Genomic DNA, 22,354 nt, shown 5'->3' with positions numbered 1-22,354 from the left:
AGAAACATATTAAGCAATCTCTGACACTTTTGAGATTCGTTTTTTTTTTTTAGAAAACTTTCTCAATATCAAATGAAACTTCCCTCGAAAAAAAAAATAGAAAAAAAGGAGAGCTTTCATTTCTCTCCAATCGAAAACTGAAATAATGTGACATACAGGAATAAATGCAGGCATATCATACTGATAATAACTGCCATAACCGATAGTTAAAGGCATAAGGAAAGAGCACGTTCACACCAGGGATGATCACGCATTGAGTAAAACGTAGAGGCATAAAGGTTTTAGCTTTAAAGAATTTACATTAGATCTCGTTTCTGGTTTTTTTTTTATCACTCTTAAGTGAAGTATGTACATGTAACGTCGATTTTAACCGTAGCGTTGGAAAGTAATAACAGGGGAAAAGTTTCAGGTAATTAAGTAATAGTTCTTGTTGAATTTCATAAACCTGAAACGTTTTTCTATGTTCTCGCGTGTAGGCGACGTTGCTGAACACGTATGGAACTTTATACGTTCGTTTTTGATAAAAACACGAACGTGTTTCGTGTATTTTCGAGGATTAATAAGTCTGGTACTCAAGGACGAAATAAATTATTATTTTGAAATATTCAGCTGCAATAGCTATGGTTTTGTTAGTACACTGAATTTAACTTCTGTTCTGTTAATACTATCTTCCTTAATATTAATCGGTGGAACGCGAATGCTGTACATGAAGTTACTGAATTGATATATGATTAATTTAGCAATAATTTATAATTCTAGTGCCTATGTATGTATACATTCGTATTTAAGAGTGCAAAATTATACATATAACACGATGAATATGCGAGACGCGATGTGTGTCTGTATATTTGTAATTGTGCAGTGTATCTCGTGACGATTATTTATATCATTAATAACATTCAGAATATCTAAATGACATTGCAATATCTAGAAAAAATCTAAGTAATAAATGAGACTTTTAGCTTGACAATTATTAATGTACAAAAAAAAAAGAAGAATGTGTGAAGTTATATTACAGAGACTGAGATATGAAAGTTGTTTTAACGTTTGAATATACTAATGATCGAGTGCAATACAAATTGGTTTCACAGGCGAAAAATATATTCTCATCGTTCTTCACTGCGAGATACTCTGTATGCGTATTTCTGTGTAAAAAAAAATTCTATCATATCTGTATGCTTATGTAACATTGTGCTAAAATAATCTTAATTTGTTTTATTTACTATTATTAAACACGTTGACCCGATATATCATAATTGTAAAAGCAATGATCATTCTTGCCAACGCTTAATCTGGAGGAGAAAACACGATTTTCTTTACTAGAAATGGTGTTAACTGTAAATCACTTCATGTGGAAATAACTAATGTATAATGTGTCAAAACGTATCACACCGTAGCTATTAATAAATGAGAGCAAATAAAGCACTGTTAGAAAGTACGGAAACAAAACCTTTATAATATGTTGCTAATACCTTTTCGTATAGTTTGTTAGGACTATGAACAAAAAAATAAAATTTATTTAATCCATCAATTATTTTAAATTATAGAGCAAAACACATTTAATAGTAAGTGAATGATAAACACTCCAATTTACATATTCCTATATCCCTTCTGTTCTCTCAGATATACTTCAAAATCCCGATGTCCGTTGTAAAAAGGACATTGGGGTTTCAGAGACTTCTTGAAGCTTCTACCTGACACGCCGGACGCTACGACCTTTGTCGATCTATTCCGATCATAATTTTAGAGTGTCCGCGAATTAAAAAAATTAATTTTAAAGACGAACGATTAGAGAATATAAACATATTTTTAAAAAAATATAAAAATAAAGCGTGTCTGGCTGAGTAATCGATAAGACGATATTATTCGTATTTTCCCGTTCCAAAAACAACGTCAAACTAAGCATTAAGACTATGTCAAAACTAGTAGACGTAAAACAAAGTAAAAATATTTTTTTAATCCATGCTTTGAACTTAATTTTACTTGTCCAAAACAGAACAAAACTGAGTCAATGAATATTTCTTGCTATACATATGTAAAAGGGGATTCTAAATTTTTTAAAATTCTTTACCTTAGCTCTGACTATGTACAGCAAATCCTCGATGACTGTTCGAAGACTCCGCCGGCCTTGACAAGGAGAAGTGTTGCGGCGACTCCCGATAAGCTCGTGAATTACCACTGGTAAATTATTACCGCGGAGTTCGTTAAAAAGGATGGTGTGATGGTGTGTGGTAATATGTGATTTAAATGACTTTGCACAACTTATAGTAACACACTTAGAATTTAGTGTAAACTTATCAATGTGATATATGTGTATGTGTGTTCTGGTTGACGGTCGAATGTGAACTGGTGAATGAATGAATGTATAGATGCTTGCTGAAACGTATCGACTCGTGATTGGTGGAAAATGTAAAATTTTGGTTGGTGTAAGTGGTTCAAGAGGTGGTAGTATGAGTTGAAAGAAGTAAGGTTTGGTGTATGTATTGTTTCTTGGATTCCTGGAAGTCAGTGCCGAAATATAATAAGGAAGGGTCTTGAGGACCGCAAGTGTTTTGCACGTAATGTGTATATAGCTGTCCAGGAATCCTTGTTTATGTCGATTTGGTGACCGTGTTGACGGACCAAGACACGACACCGCGTTGCGTCCATCGCCTACCTGCGTTGGGTCGCAACAAGAGGTCCCCAAATGTAACGCTGACTTTTTTTTAACGAGGCTTAGCACACTGGTACTTAGATTTTGGAATTCTGAAGACAATCATATTTATTTCAGCCGCGTAAGGCCATTGGTTTATGAAATATTTAATGTTCAGTGCCGATGAACCTTCGAACACTCATCGAGGAGTTACTGTATATTCCCTATTTTTTGTATCTCTTGCTCTTCATAACGATTAACCATTTGCCTTATAACATCGAGTCAGACACATAATGACTGAATTTAATAAACATGGACATTATTCGTTTTCGGTAAGTTGAAGTGAAACACTTTTTCGCTGGTATGAACATTCAAAATTTCGAATAAATATGCACGTGCCATAAGAACAAAATTTTGTTTGTATCTGAGAAATTATTAACAATAAAGTATTCCTGGAGAGTGCAGTCGTTAAAAAAATCGTAAGGCAAGGGGTTAATGCAATATCTGTCATTGTATTGGTTCAGTTAAGCTCCCTACTGTATTTCAATTTCAGCAAAATCCCAGACACGGTTGTACAAACGTGATCCGCTTAACATGAAACGATCCCGTGTAGTAAATTTTTATCTAAAACAGACGTTACGAATGTCGTAGAATTTCTTTGCTAACTACCGTATCGGGGATAACTCTTTTTCCTATTTTCTGAAGTTCGAGGGGATCAAGTATAACGCTGACCAGTTCCCTCCCTCCCTTCAAAACTCCAGTAACGTCTAATTTAGCGAATAACTGGACGTAATCGAGCCTAATGAATTATTCGTCGTCACTGGGGGTTTGCTCGAGCAATTTATCGAAATCCAAAGGGTGAAATGGTCGGTTGGACGCAAGGATGATCGAACGACGCGGAAATCATCGTGTTAGAACGAGGATAGCGGTCGCTGTGGGTGGATGAATTACGGCCATTTCAGAAAAAATCGCAGATTGTTACTCATCGATCTCGACGAAATCGCTCTTACAATTGCAACGATAATGGCCACCCTACCGTTGTATCAAACATACGTCAGCTTCGTGAACCGTTCCCTTCGGATATGCGGATTGTATCCGGACACGATTCATCGTAGCCTCAGCAGTCGAATCATTCCACCTTTTTGGCTACTGTGCTACGGGATTATTCTCTACACCGTGACGACCTGTCTCGTGCAAAATGTCACGGATATGAGCAAGGTTACCGCGGGTCTCAGCGGTATTATCGCGATCGTGAACGCGATCGTAAAGGTGAGTACGTTTTCTCTCGATCCCACGAGAGATTTCACCTTACGGTTACTAGACTGCGGATTTTTATGCGAAATAATATTATCTATAGTAATTGACAAAGACACGGCTTACATTTGAAAACCTCAAACCTCAAATCCCCTATCATCCATCAAGAACTCATCGAATAGGAAAGTGTACAAATATTCTTTCAGGCTTTTCGATTTGTCACGTATCGAGGCGAATTGGAACACGTGAACGGTGTACTCGAAACGGTGTTCGAGGAGTCGTCGGATCGAAAACCGGCGAACTCGCCCGCTTTCCGGCTGATGGGCTCTTTTTATCGTTTGGGCTACTACCAGTACGTCTGCCTGCTGTTCACGTCGTTCGTGTTCGTGGTTAGACCGTTATTGGCGGTGAGGTTTCGTAACGCGAATTATTCGTTACCCGTACCCGGTGTTTATCCGTGGACGATCAACTCGACACCGGTGTACGTTATTCATTATGTGATCGAATCGCACATTTGTTGGTCGTTGTGCGTGGTGACGATCGGCGTGGACGCGTTCTTCACTTTGTGCACGTTCCGTATATCCTCGGTGTTCAAGCTGCTGGCGCTTGAGTTCGAGGAATTGCCGAAACGGCCGATCGACAAGGAGAACCGCGAACTGACGTTACGGACCTGCATCAGGCGACACTCCACGTTGATACACTGTTACGATGTTATTCAAGAGATTTACGGGCCGATCGTGCTGGTGGTCGCGCTAGGGAACGCTTTGAGTATGTGCAGCATGATGTTCGAGGTGTTTCAGGTAAATTCGTGAAACATTGTTGTTTAATTCACAGTGACATCATGTTCTTTTTTTCCTTAATTTGCTGGTAAATTGACAGCGTTATTATCAGCGGTAACGCGTCGGGGACAAACACGGATATAAGGCAAAGTCGCTTTAACTGCGCAAAGGCCTTTACGTTAACTGTCCATGCGTCATCTCCACCACTGAGGGGATCCCCTCTGTAACCAGTCAAGCATATAGAGGTAGGTCTCGATTAATGTGAGTTCAAATAGTGAGGTATTCGATTTAGTGCGAATTATTAACTGATACCAGATTACAGTTAAAGCGAACAAAAATTCAGTTAATGGGAGGTTCGCGAGACTTCTTTGATTCGGCACAACTGTGGAAATAATTAATCCTTTGTTTTAACGGTTTTTAAGCTTTTTCTGTTTCGTAGAGACGATGTGTAAACCGTCTCTGAACTTCATCTGTTACACAGTCACGAAGTGACGTGTCAAACGACGTAATATTTTATGCGTATTTTTTTTAATTACAAGTTAATAAAATACGTATAAAAATGTATATGTAAAATTTTGTATTGTATGTTTTCTTATAGTTAAAACCAATTTCTGTATGGTAATTATTCGAATTAGTGCGAATTCGAATAATGCGATCAATTTCTAGGTTTTATTACTCGCACTAATCGAGATCTACCTGTAATTTATTATTACGCCGGCGACTGCCTCTTCACGAGACAACGGCTGAACAAGGGAGTCCAAAAAAGATTAAACGTCGGCGTGTCAGTCAGACAACACTGATGCAACTTTCGGTTATTTCAATTCTCAACTTCTCTTTCTTTCTCATTCCTTGTTCTTTTCTGTAACCATTGTTAATGACATTACAATTTTTAACGATGTCAGAGTAACGTGAGATCCTTTTGAATCTTCTTTTTCCATTCTTTAAGGTGTTAGCCGAAAGGAAATAAAACAAGTGTTATAGGTTCCTCGGCATTGAACATTAAATATTTCATACACTAACGACTATATGCGGCTGAAACAAATATGATTGGCTTCAGTATTCCAAGCACTATCATTGTGCTAAGCCTCACTAAAAAATCGGCGTTACACCTGGGGTCCTTTCCTTGTCAGTGCCGAGGAGCCTCCGAACACTCATCGAGGATTTACTGTATACTGCTCTGTTACTATGTGTGATTTTCCAGAATTTGCGGGTAGTTCATTTCTCTTTTCATTTCTCGAGTAAAGGTTCCTTTAAAAAATATCGAGTCATATGTTGAATAGCATGTTTTGAGTTCTATTAGGACTCGAATATATTACAATTTGCGTAAATTTACATTTTTGTAGACTTATATAATTTATATAATTTATGCATAATTTCGGTATACATACAAACACAGCAGGGACAGTTAAATTTACAGGCAGTGAAAATGTTTGTCAATGAGATTTAATAATGTCGGTATTATATTGTACATTACAGAAGAAAAAGATGCAGGCACTTATTGCACACAACAGCTATATAACCCTTAGCATGCGAAGGTGAAACGATCGACGTTCTTTACCAAACGAGGTCCCTAAGGGGCCCTATGGTCTTCTTATCGTTATCTTAATACTTTTACATTATTTTTTGTTAGAACCGTGTTTTTATTGAAGTTAATGAAAATACTACTAAAAATCTTAAGTTCTATTTGTTAAAAATGTTTATTCCGTAACGCATATTGATTTAGCGTCTAATTTCTACTCTAAACAAAATCACTCAAAATGCAGTCGGTCACAATTTTCGAGAAATATTTATAAATCATTCGCCCACCTTCGTTTAGACACAAACATCATTCACATAGTGTTATTACTCTAGTACAATCATCATATCAATCCATCGGTTACTCAAAAAAAAAAAAAAAAAAGTAAAAAACTGACATACGGAAACATAACGTACGAAAATCATACAGACCTTTGAGGTTTCTAATTTTGTTCCAAAAATCATTTTAACCGTTTTTTTTTTAAATTTGTTTTAACTTATCAGAATTAATAATAAGATACATAGAAAAATCTCCAGCAATATATTTTTAACAGTTACCGAATGGCATAAAAAAATATGTATTGTGGTCTTTGAGTGACCCCATCTTAGTATTTTAAGGGTTAATTTGTTAATCGGGCAGAAACGAAAAATTGTGACAAGATATAATGGAATATAAATAAAAAAAGAATCGTATTCCCGATTAACGAATTAACAATGTATAATGCTACGATCTCTGCCATCCACATCAACTCTATCTTCTTATAAATTCAGTAATGCCCGCTTAAGTGTCACATCGCCGGATCCAACTCGCGACAGTTATCGAGGCAGGTACATACATGTTCCAGAAATTGCCAGCTGTTTTCTCTCTCGGATTTGCTTGTGTAATGGAGACGAGAGTGAAAAACATTGAGTTGATATGGAATAGAGAAAAAATTTCGAGCAGTTCGGAAGAAGTGCCTCTATATGTTAGCACTTTCAAGAATTTGTCGGGATAACACCGCGGCAGTTAAGCGGACATTATTGTTTTTATTAAATATACTTACTTGAAAAAATACATTTTCATAAGTGTTCTAGTTTTAAAATAAATTTTATGCATTTCTATGCATGATATGCATGCATTTTATGCATGGATGCATAAAACAAAATGCAGTGATAACTTTAATGAAGACTAATTGCAGTTTATGTTTAAGTCAATAATTTCCTTTAGCGAAGGAAATAAATGTTTTGTGTAAAATACCTAAATCAGCATAAATTACCATGATCATAATAATCTAATTGTTCGTTACAACACATATGCTGGATGATACGTCAGGTTTGTTTTCAATTGCCTCTATTATATTTGGTCTTATAGATTGTGCTGTACCTAAAATAACGGAATCTTTTAAAGCTTTTAAATCGTAATCTGATATTATATATCTGTGTGCGTATCCTGTTTTCTTTAATAATGAAAAGAATTTTTCACAAACATATGTGGACCCAAACATAGCCAGTATGCGTGCTGCACAGTTGAATAAGCCTGGAAACCTCCCCTGCGGCAAATTTTTGTAAAATTTGATTATATCTACTCTGTTTGTAAATTCCTGTTTCAACTTTCTGTCACATTTTAAATCTATGAGCTCTAACTGCAAATCAGTTGGTACTACTTCTATGTTCACGTTAAAAGGCGTAGTCACAGCATTAAAATCTTTCTCCAAAGTAGAAATTTCAGCAAATCTCAGTGAGAACTCTTCGCTGAGATTTTTCAAAACAGTGACATATCTAGGAATATTAATCTTTTGAGGGGCGGCTGATGCTAATTTACTAAAATGGTATACGTTTCCAGATTGCATCTGTTCTGTCCACAATGTTAATTTCATTTTAAAAGATGCCATTACATCATGCAATTCTATAATTGTTTTTCCTTCTTCTTGCAACAACACGTTTAGAACATTCACATGTTCAAGAATGTCGCACACGAAGCTCAAGTCGAGAATCCATTCGGCATTTTGTAGTTCAGGTACTATGTAACCTCTGTGAGTCATAAATGAGTTAATATCCGAGCGGTGATTGTAAAATTTCTCTAATGTTTTTCCACGGCCGAGTGTGGCAACGTCAATGTGATACGGTAGCTCACCGTATTCAGTCTCCAAGTCCTTTAAAAATAATCTGAATTGCCAATACTTAACTCCGTGCGTCCGTATAAAATTTATTGAATTTACAACGACAGACATGACATGATCGAACTGAATACATTTGACGCATAAAGTTTCTGGATGGATGATAGTGTGTACAGCAATTACTTCTTGCGGAACTGCTAGATTTCGTAGTTTCGATCGTAGACAATTAACAAATCCATTGTTCGCGTCTACCATAGCAGGCCCTCCGTCGGTTGCGACTGAAACAAGCTTGCACCAATCTAGACCGTTTTGTTCGATTGCCTCCTCCACGCAGGAAACTATATCTTCTCCTCTCGTCGATTCTCCCGGAGGGAAAATTTCTAATAATTCTTCTGTGATCGTAAATTTCTCATCGACACCACGAATAAAAACGACTAACTGTGGTCCACCTAATATGTCAGTCGTTTGATCAAGGGCTAAAGAGAACGCAATAAATTTTTTGGTAATGGCGTTTAACTTCAACATCACGTTATTGGCCATTTCGCGGATGCAGTTCTGCATTTTTTCGCTGGAAACGTCGACTTCCAATACTTTGGTGATCTCCTCCGGCCAAAGTTGTTGGGCCGTCGCCAAAAGACACTTCCTAATAGTTTCACCATCTGAAAACGACCGACCAGTCTTCGCAATTTCTAACGCTATGTTGTAGCTTGCTCGAATTGCTGGATCATTATTACGAATTAACTGCTCCTACAATGAAATTAACAGTTTAACGTATTAATTTCGTAAAACTATTTTATCCGCAAGTTGATAGGATGAATATAATTTTGCTTCTTCAATAAACGTCATTTTATTTTGACGCAAACATAATGCAAAATAAAAAAAGTGATAAGTGACTAAAATTATTCACGTTATTCATTCGATTATTTATTAATTATTTGATGATTTTATTCTTGTAACATTCGAATTTTATATCCCGCCATCTTCAGATATCGATCGATTAACTATTCGCCGACAGTTACGTTTGCTGCCTGTTACTTAAAATTACGGAATCGCGAAAACAATTGAAATGATTAAAAACACTTCCATGATTCACTGTTTCACATTTGCATTCCGCATTTTACAATATACTTTATATTAACATATTATTTAATTATAGATAACTCTTTTATCCTGCTTTTTCACCGTCGCAGAAAATATTTTTTAATTCGAATTAACAACGATTTAGTAATAACAGCAATAATTAATTTTAATTAAATATGCTTCAACGGGGGTATTACAACATATTCATTATAAGTCTTACCTCTTCACGCAAGGCTGCTTCCGCCTGCCCCAATTTAGCTTTCAATCTTTCCACCTCTTCAGCTCGCTCCTCGGGTGAATATCCTTCGTAGTCCTTTGCGTGATACCTTATGTAATGTCGTCGCAGATTGTACTTTTTCAAATGCATAAACCCTTTGAGGCAGACAAGACACTTTACTGCTCCTTCGCGTCCAGTGAACATATACGCTTCTTCCCACGCGGGTTTAAAATAATAAATAACAGGATTCGAAGATTGTTGGGGCGGCATCGATTTTACAGATATTAATGGCTGAGCCATGACTGCGGAAAGAACGCGTCGAAACGAACGAAGCTATTATCAGTGTTTGACTTTTCGTATCATTTCTATGTTTAAATACACTTACCGAAGAATTATTCCGCCGGATCGTTTCAAACTTTTAATGAACCTGATAATAATGCCGCATTCGTTAACATGGAAGCAAACTGGTTGTGTTTTGAGGTTATACCGACCCCTCGGGGCAGAGTCGGGGAACGCTTGCTCTCAAGAGCGGGTTTTGCTCCGTTCCGACAGATAGCCAGACGGAGAGCGCGAAATCACGCCTCCGGAGCAATTGCTCAGTGGTGGGGTAGCGCATGCATGAGAGGGGGGAAATGTGTGAGAGCAGAGCCCGCGCCGCTCGCAGCTAGCGGCAGCTAGCGGCATGATTCGAAATTACGTTTACGCCTGCGCGTACCGTTCAAACGAGTTAAAAAAACGTTTACGATACAGATGCTTGTCAGTCAAATGTTCAAAAGAATTACACCTATTTTCAATATAAATTGTAAAAATGTCACTAATTAAACAACAGACTTAGAGCACGGTATAAGAAATATAAGATTAATTTCTAGAGAATGCAATTTTGTTTCTCTTAGTATATCAGTGAAGACGCGTCAGATTATCTCGATTTCCCCTGACTAGACGTTGTCCATTAAAAATTGTCTGTTGTAAGGTTTTGAATTAATATCATAAACGAGAGATAAGAATAAACCTAACCACAAAATGCATTTTTGTGGTACGATTTTCTAGACTTCATTATCGTTTGAGTGTCAATACCGACGGTACCGAATGAGCGCGATTCTGGGTGTATATTAGCACGAATCGGGCATTATATGCTTCGTTCATATTACGGTGTCTCAATTGTACGTACATACATAATATGATTTGGCGAGAATAAACATACATATATAAACAACCTATTTCGAAAATTTCATCCAATTCGGAGCATGGTGGTTTTCGGAAGTATAGCCAAAATGTAATAAAAAGGACATGAAAACGTATTAAGAATCGTGTAAAAACTTACATTACTTTTATAGATAACTGAAAATATGTCATTGTTCATAAGTAACTTTATACCGAAGCATCGCATATTTTTGCTCCCGTCAAATCATATTAAAGACACGTAACACGAACGAGATATATAATAAATCATTTATGCTAATAATACCCACAATTCATCTAGTATCGGTAACGTTGGGTAGTGACAATTCAACGGTGTTGGGGCTCTTCGGCCCCAAAAACGGGAGTGATGTGATCCCAGAAAAGTGGGTGGATGAAATACGTGGATGAAAGGTCTACTCCTATATCGATACCACGTCTGTGGTACCGATTTCCGAAAATGGTCACCCTTTCTACCTAGTGTGTGGTGATACGAACAGAGTACATACCGAACAAGTGATTTTTGTTGTTTGCAGCTAGCCAATAAACAAGCCAGCAATCAGTTGAATCAGTTGAGGAAAATAAACAAGCTCGCACCCAATTAGCACATATTAATTATCGTGCAATTAATAATTGCATGATAAATAATAATGATTTCCCAGGTCTCACCATATGGAGGTTGCTGCGAATAAAGATCCGCCCCCATCGCACCTATATCACCTACCCTTTGTGCAACATTTTCCCAACGAAATTAATTTTTACATTAAGAGAACTCTTTATATGTACTTCATATGACGAGAAATATACATATGATCTTCATACTCGGTAATTAGTTTAATCTAGAATATTTCTAAAATCGTTTGTGCTTAGAATTTTGTTGCCTTGCCAATTTTTACCACGGATTTGTCTGCGTCGGATGATGACCTAAAAGAATTATTTATGTATATGTCTGGCTAATCCTTGAACTTCACTGAACGCAATTCCGGTAATTGTTTTTCGGTTGTTTTAATGTCAAACGATTTTGTTCTCTCTGTTATAGTCAAAAGAATTCACGGTTGGAAAAATCATCGCGACTGTGATTTATCTTTTCGGGAAGCTAATCCAGACTTTCATCTACGCCTGGCCCGGAGAGGTGGTCGCTACTGAGGTTTGTATCGCGTTTAGTTCTCGTATGTAACAGTATTTTCGACAGAAGAGGATGCACATAACGTAGTCCTAAAATGAGCTAAGGTATTCATGTTTCCAACGCCGGAACAAAATAGTTGACAAGAATATTCCACAAATTATTTTACATTCTTGCAGAGCGATGCGTTTCGCTGCGAGGTTTACTGTAACGACTGGTACGAGCATATAGACGATCCCTCTGCAAAATTCTTCCTCATGATACTAAAGCAGAAACCAATAGTCATCAGGGCGTGTAGTATATTGGAGGTTTCTTTGGATCTTTTCGCCAAGGTAAAACAAACTCGTAACAGTGATTTCCGCCTTTCGATGCTATACTGAAAACCGTATACTTTCAGATTATAAATAGAACGATATCCTATTACTTTTTGCTGGTAACGCTTGACGATGGTTCATAATAAAGGAAACAAGGAATCGAATAGTTCAGCAACGTTTTCTACACTGTTCAACATTGTTGTAAATGAAAGTGAAAAATAACACGGGTTACGAATCTGTAACAGTGTCGATTTGTTTTTTGAAAACGAAAGTCGAACTAGTCTTGAAAAATAGCGGAAAGTAGTGCCCCTAAATACTTTTTGTCTTTTTAGCAATAACAGTAGACTATTATATTTGGATTCGCGATATGTCTTATTGTCAGAGATCGACAACGTTCGATTGACTCGATGATGGACAGTTGCCCGTTGTGAACGATTATGATACACGTCATGCAGTATTCTGGGATTTCACTTCCGGTACACTGTGGCTGCTGTATTCGTGACGAAATACATATAGACAATCCCAGTGATTTTATACTTAATATTTGGTAGAATTATTAAGAATCATTGTTGGTTTGCCTTCTTGTTTTACTGTTATCAAACGCTCTGTACATTACAAAATAAACTATTTGAAATATATTATCCTTTACAATACACCTTACACCCACAGTATAGCTTTCTTATTTTATGTTTGTATGTTTATATTCAATATAGAACACTTTTCAAACAATTGGACATAAGTCCAGAATTATTAAAAATGTACGTGATTTCTTTTTACGAAACGAAAGTTGAAATATATGTTGATGATTATGAAACCGACCTAAGAGATTTGTACAAATCGAATGTGTTAATTATTTTGTATTAATTTTAGTGTGTATTTCATACCACTAAATTTTTCAACCCTGTTTCTAAACCATCTTAAGACCTTTTCAACTAAAAAATATTATATCCAATATTTTCTGAATAAATAAAAAACGCAAACAAATAACTCGGGATTAATACTTTACAATTTACATGTAATGTTAATACTGTATAAGAATTGTAACTTGAACGAATGTGTCGACGGATGAAAATGAAGTATAAATTAATTTTGTATCATCTAAATATTGTAATCAGTAATCACGCTCTATTCATCAGAACGTGAATTTTGCAACCTAAAAATTTGTTATACTTGTGAAAAACAGTAAATAATTTATAAAACCTTCCACAATTCGAAAGCACAGCAGGTGCAATATCCAACTAGATTCAACAGTATAAAAGATAATAAACTACTTAAATAAATGTTTGGTAACTTTTATTGACTATTCAGGTGTCAAGTCTCGATTTCAAAACTGCATTGGATTTATCACAAGAAAACCAGTAATTGTACAAGAATTTGGTTAAAATACGGTGATGCAACCAACTCTGAAAACTGATGAAAGCGTTATACAGTTTTAAAAATGAAAACTCAAAATTATTAGGTATTTATAAATTACTCTGTTTCATACGAAACACTTTTCCTATGATCAACATATTTTTTTTCAGTATGAAATATACTGTTAATAAATGATTCATAATTTCATACACAACACTTCATAGCTTTTCAATATAATTCGATGGAAAGAGTCCCGTCTTTCCTTTCAATCTTCCGTGCCACCAGCCGCCTTCGTCTATAGTAAATAACAACAATTTTAAACCACAAACCTATCATAGGCAATTTCATTTTAAAGTCTTAAGAAATCCTACTAGACCTTAATTCGATTGAATTTATCATAAATAAAGATTCTAAATTTCACTCAGTGCAAGTAGAGTAGATGTGGAGATACCAGAGTTGGACACAATTTAAGTCCAATAGCATATAGTGACAAATAATTAGCAAGGTTTAAGGTAATTATGATACCGAAGAAACTCACGTTCTTTGAGTATTTCAAGAATGTCGCCTTCCTTGAGCTCCAATTCGTCAAGATCCTGCGCATTGTAGTCGTACAAAGCTTTCGCTTTGGGTAAACTAGGAACAACAGGTTTTTCCGAATGTTTCGGTTTCGGGGTAGCGCGAGGAGCGTTCGTTCGTTGCGGTTTCTCTAATACTGATTTGGTATTCCACTCCTTCACTGTTTGCATTTCCTTGTTGCACCCTGTACTTTTGTTGTTAGTACTGATTGCGAGGAGATTGTATCCCGACGTCATAGTTGGCGTATTCGGTGGCGGTGGTTCTGACGGCGGCGGGGGAAACTTCAAGAAACCTAATCAATCATATGTTTCATTTAACGATTGGCTATTCCTTCTAGGTGATATATTAATGTTCTTAATCTATACTACAAAATCAGCAAATATTATATCATCTCCACTGAATTAACACTAGATTATTTTTCTTATTATTAGACTTAACGAATTGCAGGCCCGTGGCTCAAATATTTCACTTACTGTCTTTTACTCATTTCATGGATAATCGACGTTGACATTAGACTGTGTATAATTTTTATTAACAACCTACAGCGTAATGTACTGTTACTGCTAGCAGTTAAAAAGTGTTCGATAAATATCGATATTGAGCGTGAGAGGAGCTACAATTTCGTCATTTTGCAGTGTTTTTTATTTTTTACTATCAGGATATTGAACCAAAAAATCGGAACAAATTCTCTAACACGTGCTCCTGGTAACTACCACATATCATAATTCTTTCAGAATTTTTGCATACCATTGAATAGGTAAAATAGAAGAAAAACGGAATTAGAAATTTTCTTTTTTTTGGTAAGCTATCGAATGGTTCATCGCCAGTCCAATTCGGTGTAATGGCATTTTTGACCCTCTTATTTGGCTATACCGTTTCTCAATAAAATTACATTACGCGAGTCAGAACAGATTGACTCATACAATCTGTTTTAATTCGTTCCACTCGTGTATTACATTAACACAACGGTTAACCCTTTCGCTACGGCGGAACTGGCAGCCAGTATGCTGCCACTGTATGGGACAATTGAGTCGGGAGAGTACACTTTCCCGTAAACAGTGTAACATCTACTCTAATTAATGCACTTAATTAAATTTAAGTACATTCTTAACTACTGTGAAACTTTTACGGGTGACTATAGACATCTTTAGGATATATCTTCAGAATTTGACTTACCTCGCGCTGTTCCTTTGGGATTGGTAAACATACCCATAAGTGGTATGTTATTCTCTAATTTATTCGGTTGTTTCACCGGTTGGTTTTTTGGTTTTGCCTCTGTACTAGATGGCAAGAGCAAACGATTCAGCGGCGTTGGCCTCGAAGCTTTAGGTATTTGCAAAGTAGGCCTTTCGGTTGGTACAATTGGCTTTGAAGGTACAGTGTGATCGTTATTAACGGTCTTTGGAAAATTCTGAATTTGTTCTGTGTTTACAGTTCTTTGAGCCGGACGCGTTGGTCTGTTTGCGGATGCTTGTGGAGCGGACTGCGAAAACGGTTGAATATATTTTGACATACCGTGCTGTCGACTCGTAGGCGCCATTGCTGACTTGTTGATATTTGGCTCTGAAACAATGGTATAAACATATCGATTATTCAACACAGTTCAAAATTAATAGTCAACATCACGAAGTGATGAACTCGAAAGACAGATAGTTTCAAGAAAGTTAAAACAAGTGATATTGTTATTAACCCTCATCCGTATCTTGTGTGAATTCGACACATTTTTCATCCAAGAAATGATATTATTCTGTCATGTGTAGGTAAATTTAGCAGAGACTTCGTGACTGTTATTTTAAAAAATTTTAACTGTTTATCTCTTCATCATATTAATTTTTTGTGATTCTATTAATTCAACACTGAGGGATGAATTAAGTTGGTAATAATGAGGAACAGATAAGGGTTAAAGAGCTTATTTCGCTGTTACAGGTAAGTTTAAGTAAGATGTCTTTTAATATTTTGAACGAACAAGAAACTAAATAAAATTTGTAAAATTGTTGCGCAGATAATGCGATGGCGATTCTAAATAGATACGTTAGAGAAATGAAAGTAAAAGTAGGTTTTATTGATACCGTACTTGTAGTAGACGGTAATCCAGGTCCGATCCAAACATTTAAGATTTTTCCATTCGGTTTTAAAATCTCTTTATCGCCGTAATCCATCTGCGTAAATATCACTTGCCTCGTTCCTCCACCTCCCCAACCTTCTTTCTTCACTTTAAATTCTAAACTATAAAAATTGCATTAATATAATTTAAGTTAATCATCGAGTCGTTATGTATTAGATATCCGTGTAAGGATAATCTTACTTGTTACTAAATTTTCGGTTCAAAACGTGGCCAGTTTCTTCTACGTATCTTTTACTAAGAGCAATTAAAAATTCTGTTTTAAATATCAACTCTAACAAACTGGCGTAATCTTCTTTCGTATGTACAATGAGGAAATCATCCTGAGATAATTGACAAAACATTAATAACATTTCTTCCGAAGAATAGTAGAAACAATGGTAATCATCATTATTTACTCACCTGGAGAGTACTTAACGACACGTGACTAATTTGATTGAATACAAGTTTTCGTTTTATGACCGCCACCAATTTTCCTTTTTCGGGGCCTTTTTTGATTTTTTCTCGACCGATTAGGTACAGACATTTGTTCGTAAGAATAAGATCCCTTCTGCTCATCTGTAATTCGTATTTTACTGCTGTTAATACAATAACTACAAGCTGTTGAAAATTTTAATTCTACACTTTGGTCTTAAAATCGCATCACTGTCTCACTTGGACCCCAATTTCTTATACATTCGGTAAAATAATAATTTCAAGGAATATACCTTGAATCTTCTGTCGTATTTTTTTACCACTTCCGCGAAGCAGATTTTTTCCCTTCTTCCGATTAAATTCATTAATTCCGATTTGCCTTCTAAACCAATATAATCGCCCATAAAGTTTCTATTCAAACTGGCCCGTCTTCGTTCTTTATGGCCGAAAAGTAAATCGGCCGCTTCTTGTTTCTGTTGGGCCTGTCTCTTTCGAGCGAAATACTTTTTAAACGCTTTTTGAATTACTCTAGCGTACATATTGTACTTTCGATCTCTTGCCTCCTCCAGCATAAATAGCTGCGCGCAAAAAAACACATAATTTAATTAAACGTAAAAATGTGTTATATACGTATTTTCTCAGAATTGTTTAGTCTGGCAATATCTTTAATATCTATACGTTTTTTAACACTAGAACTACCAGCATTGAGTGTACACTAAAATACATTATATAATATAACAATATATAGAATATACACATAAGATCTAGCATAATGTATCATGAAATAAAATCTGTATTCAATTAAAAGCCAACATAAGTTCCGTCAAAAACACCATGGTAATTACAGTAATGGTAAAATAATAAATCTGTACTTCGTCATTTTGGCGAGTTTGGTAGTTCTAGTGTTAAAGACTGGTAATACTCCGTGTTTGTAGCTTTAATATACCTTGAATAGAGGAATTAAGTTCTAACATAAACTCTGTCAGATTTATGAGATGTATAGTTAAATTCACAGAACATTTTTATTTTTCCCTTATTACGAAAAAATGTTCTTTAATCGATGATAGGTTTTGTTACACTTACACATTCAGGAAGCTTTATAAATAATTTCGTTTTTCCCAGTTGATATTGCGATCGATCAATGTGAAGACTACCTAATATCCATTCCACCCCCTGTTTGTCGTCTCCGGACCAGCGTGGCCATGTCTGCTTTGTCAAAATTGCGTATCTATGCAAAAATTTGGAAAATGGTCTTCTGTATGCAAAACCGGCTCTACGTACTCTGATATTTTCTTTCAAACCCAAATATTCCACCTAAATAACACAACACATAATAAACATAGTCACGTGAAATATACAATTCACGTTCGTGTGAAAGGCCTGGAAATTTTTCGAATATACTATGTACAATGTATATTTCAATGATCGATTGTATTCGTTGGTTATAACGTATAACTAACAATTATCACTTGAATATTCCTACGTAAGCTTATCTTAGGTACTCTATGTTTAATTGGAGAAATGAATAACTTTGTGAACACCCGAGTAAAATTATATTTCATATCAGGTGCATCGTAATTCATTGCATAATCAAAAAGGGGTCAACTATTTTATTATTTATTCCACAAAAATGTCGAAAAAATTCGAAATGAATTTTTATTGTAGGAACCTTTATTTTTTCAGACATTCGATTTTCAAAATCCGTCCGTCACACGAGTACCAAACTACCAATTAATAATACTTGTAACAATTATTGACTACACTTATGTTTATGTTCGTAAATATGAACTATGCTGTAGTATTATTATTTCTTCGTAATAATTAGGTATAAATTGCTGAAATATGGACTAGTAATATCGATAGAATATATTCAACAGTGACTAGACAAATTAGATAGACGTATTCAAAGGTACACGCGTTTACGAATGTTCGAAATAGTATTGTTTCGAAATACAGACGTTTACGTAAAAGAATTTTACACAAAATTTTCGATTTGCTTTTATATGTAGAATCACCTCTTTTGTTCGATCGTGCTATGACTTGCGATTAGAACTGTGTATATATGTTAACAGAACAAGATTTCACAGAATTCGTACCTGATGTTTTACTCTAACCGCATCCCAATCTCTAGGCTTCTTTGTTTCATTCGGTTTGATGCATCTAATATAATGCGGTGTGCATCTCATCAGCTGACCGACTAGCTGACTGGCTTGACTTCGTATTTTATTACCAGCGGTAGTTGGTCTGGACTTAAGCGTTTTTGTTCTTTGTATTTGAGTCTCTTGTGGATACAATTTGCGAATCAGAGAACTATAATAATAGATAGTCGAGATTCTATGAAATTTGGTCGAATAAAAACACTTACGGAAAAAGAACGACACTTTTTTTAGGGTAGTAAAATTTTAAAGATAAATATTCAGATGAACTATTACTATTAATTTTCTAAATGTTTTAGTTCTGAATGACATTGTCAAGTAGGTATATCCATTAACACATAATGAACGCGGTAATATTAAATAAATTTTTATATCGCAACAGAAAGTTTTAAAATGCTTTAGATGACTCTAACTTAATAATAAACAACAATTAGGAGGTAGCTATTAGGTCTATGCAAAAGTACTGACTCTTTTATTATAGAAAATCTTTATTAATATTATATAATAGTTCAGTGTCTATTACTTGAAATAATTCCCTTTACATGCTATAACTTTTCGTCATTTTTGTGATAAAAGTTGCATCTCCCATTTATAAAATGAAAGAAAAGTTCAATACCAATGCATAAGCCACGGCCACTACTTTTGCATACACCTGATATTTATATTCATGTAAATACTGTGCACAAATTTCAATAGAGTGATTTAACTTACTTCGTGCTCGATTGCATTAATTCCACCACGTCTAGAAACAGTACATCTCGGTTTTTATCACAAAATCCGTCTACCGAATAGGAAACCACACCAGCATAATGGAAAATAGCGAATCCGTCGCTTGTGTTTTGAAAGTGTTCGTGCTTATTAGCTGCAACCGTAAGTTTCTGTAAACATTACTGTAATTAATGAAATTGCAAATAGAAATATGTATTAGGTTATTACCGATAAGTAATCTACTATTACTTGATGAAATCAGTATCAGTTTCTATGGAACCCAAGAATCTATACAGCTTTATTTATATTCATAATGGCTTCCCAATAACCCGCACTATTTTTACTCAATGAATAGTCGAATTAATAGTTTTCAGTTATAATATATAATCTCACAATAAAAAAATTGGTGGATTACTTATTGCTATATAGGTGTACCAATAATAGAATCACTATGTTTTGTGAAATTTACTACTTATTTTTCAAGAAATCAAAAGCCTGTTCGATGATATTCGTCTGGTAACTCGAATGACCGTCGCCATTTTGAAAAAAGGAAAGAGTAGTTATGTGTTTTCAAATTAAACTATGCCATCAGTTTATTTTCATGAAGGTGGACTACTTATTGATACACCTAATAGAAAAGAATATACATATAGTTTTTATATTATACTAATTCGGTATTGATAACGACCATGTACAATTAATATAATGTGAGAAAAGTGCCCGAACATAAATTCAAATAGCAATTTTGCCTTCTTTTTAGCGATGAGTGAAATTGTTCAGTTACATGTTAAATTAAAAACTACAGATTGGGTTTACCTTCTGCAAATCTGTGTCCGCCCCAGTGCTACCACCGTGAAGGGTAGCACACACGTCATCGAGCACCAGGAAAAGTCCTGGCGGACGCTTCCCTTCGAGGAGCTCAACCACAATCGCATTATTGAAGTATTCTATCGGTGTCCATTTTATACTTTCCGCCACGTACTCCTCCTAAAACCAATATTGCACTTCGTTGTTCATAGAGTAATCAATAATTCAAAGCTATAGTAATCTTAAGCATCGTACATCATTTTAAAATTAAATGAAATCTTCTCTAATAAAATTCTTCATCTTTTTTTGTTTTCAATTCCATTATTTGTTAGTTTATCGTTAATTACGCATTTCTTTCTACAAACTAGTAACTTCCTCTATATTCTTGTAAATATTTTCATAAATTATTTCTTTTTTTCATGCTTACTTTTTTAATTCTTTATATAGTCTTGTAGAACTTTTGTTAAATTTTGTTTAACTTTCTGTATATTTACTAAAAGTTTTTGTAAATTCTAGTATATCTTTGCGCATTATTGTATATCTACACTTTCTGTTTGTTCCCTAGACTGCCATATATTTGTATATCGTATCAAAGGGCTCATAAGCAGTTTATAAATAAATATATTATTATCAAATTCAATCGACGCAAAGTTTCACTTCAAGACCTATCGAACATCGACGACCCTTCGGTGACCCACCGATTAATTAACTTACGTCATGAAATTCGAATTTTTCGTATTTCTATTTAATTGCATTCTGTACATTCAGGTATTCGATAAATGAATAAAAATTCCGCAATCGAGTGTTATTAAAGTTCGGAAAAATCGGAAAAATTCCATTTTCGATGATAAATGTCGCATCGAATTCTTTCACATGGATCCCACGATGTTTATCGCTTTCGTACGGGTAATCTACGCGAGGAATTAGCGCATCATATCGCAACTATTATGTAAACGTTGGAAAACGCGCATAATTGCGTGCCACCGAGAGTCCATCGCTCACGCGGAAACAATTTATATATCGCCGCGGTAGAAAGGAAAGGCGTAATAACGCGATCCTTAGCCACTTTTAAAATGGCTTTCCATTTTAGGCGGCCGAAACTGTTTAGAAACCGGTTGATGTTACTCAAACCACGAATAAGGCACATCACCGTTTGTTACGGTCATGCGAGTGCAACAACTGACTCATAAAACGTGTGAAAAACTATACTCGCGATGGGAACGTTATTGTCCTACGAAAAAAAAAAAATCGGAGGATTTTCACTGTAATCGCCTTTTATAGAATTACTTCACAATGCAACGGGAAAATACCTTCAGTTACCTTTTCAAGTAGATATTCTTACAAAAGAAGTTATCCAGATGTAAAGTTAGTTTTGAAACAATAATGGTTGGAAGTTACAGGACTTTACCTTTTAAGAACTTAAATAAGTAAAACAAATAAATAACTATTTCAACATTTGATCCAGATGAAGAAACAAAGAAACCGACCTAAATAAAACCGTGTAAAATTGTAACGTCAAAGTTCGTTATAAGCAGCTGTGTAAATGGATATAAATGATTTTTCGTTTCCTTGTTAATGTCTATTCGATTGACAAGTTAAAAGGTGCGATTTATGCTAGAAATGATTCAATACATTTCTGAAATTTTAGCTAATACTATTGCTTTTGGTCATTTATAAGGTACTCAATTTTATACAAACTATTAGCTTCATACGATTTTCATATAAAAGAATGACATTAAGTACAATCTCTTCCAGAGTTTCCTATAATTTTTTCTGTTATGATTGCTTCCACAATGGTGGGAATAACACCATTACTCGTGTCGCATTCATCGAGAAATCACTGTAGTAGATGTCTCATTGGAGGGAAACGAGCATCATTAAGTGTTCATAACACTATAATTCAACGCCTTGGTACACTTCGCATGTGTACAAAAAAAAAACATTCGCGTTGCGTTTTCCCTGAAATGTTTTGAAAAGGCGATAAAGAGGCTTTGTTATCTGTTCATTCTGCGTTTGTTCTCGTCGCACGGGT

The 22,354-nt window shown here is 35.3% G+C and overlaps 2 protein-coding genes across 2 annotated transcripts in view; one reads left to right on the top strand and one right to left on the bottom strand.

Annotated features, from left to right (window-relative positions):
• Positions 1–3,655: 3,655 nt before the first annotated feature.
• On the top strand, positions 3,656–12,380 carry LOC107188077 (odorant receptor Or2-like). The gene is made up of 5 exons (XM_015576320.1): positions 3,656–3,901; positions 4,093–4,686; positions 11,789–11,896; positions 12,052–12,204; positions 12,270–12,380. Exons 1-5 carry the CDS (start codon positions 3,656–3,658, stop codon positions 12,327–12,329), a joined length of 1,161 nt encoding a protein of 386 aa, XP_015431806.1. The 3' UTR covers positions 12,330–12,380.
• Positions 12,381–13,757: 1,377 nt separating this feature from the next.
• LOC107188075 (unconventional myosin-Ie-like) overlaps positions 13,758–22,354 on the bottom strand; it is a 36,496-nt gene continuing 27,899 nt past the window's right edge. Inside the window, exons 11-21 of the mRNA XM_015576319.1 lie at positions 20,332–20,502; positions 19,519–19,685; positions 18,748–18,961; positions 17,735–17,965; positions 16,945–17,229; positions 16,640–16,795; positions 16,421–16,560; positions 16,190–16,341; positions 15,292–15,678; positions 14,078–14,407; positions 13,758–13,834 (exon numbers count right to left, since the gene is read on the bottom strand). Of these exons, the coding sequence (XP_015431805.1) occupies positions 13,758–13,834; positions 14,078–14,407; positions 15,292–15,678; positions 16,190–16,341; positions 16,421–16,560; positions 16,640–16,795; positions 16,945–17,229; positions 17,735–17,965; positions 18,748–18,961; positions 19,519–19,685; positions 20,332–20,502 (2,310 nt within the window). The remainder of the gene's footprint in view (positions 13,835–14,077; positions 14,408–15,291; positions 15,679–16,189; positions 16,342–16,420; positions 16,561–16,639; positions 16,796–16,944; positions 17,230–17,734; positions 17,966–18,747; positions 18,962–19,518; positions 19,686–20,331; positions 20,503–22,354) is intronic.

This window comes from Dufourea novaeangliae, unplaced genomic scaffold (genome assembly GCF_001272555.1).
Source record: "Dufourea novaeangliae isolate 0120121106 unplaced genomic scaffold, ASM127255v1 scaffold115, whole genome shotgun sequence".
Classification (NCBI taxonomy): Eukaryota; Metazoa; Arthropoda; class Insecta; order Hymenoptera; family Halictidae; genus Dufourea; species Dufourea novaeangliae.
This window is presented reverse-complemented; position numbering and strand designations above follow the sequence as displayed.

Excerpts from the sequence above, each read along its gene's own strand:
- LOC107188077 (XM_015576320.1), top strand. The coding sequence starts at position 3,656 with ATGGCCACCCTACCGTTGTATCAAACATACGTCAGCTTCGTGAACCGT. Across the intron at positions 11,897-12,051 it reads GAGAGGTGGTCGCTACTGAG|AGCGATGCGTTTCGCTGCGA; the intron begins GTTTGTATCGCG and ends ACATTCTTGCAG. Across the intron at positions 12,205-12,269 it reads CTTTGGATCTTTTCGCCAAG|ATTATAAATAGAACGATATC; the intron begins GTAAAACAAACT and ends GTATACTTTCAG.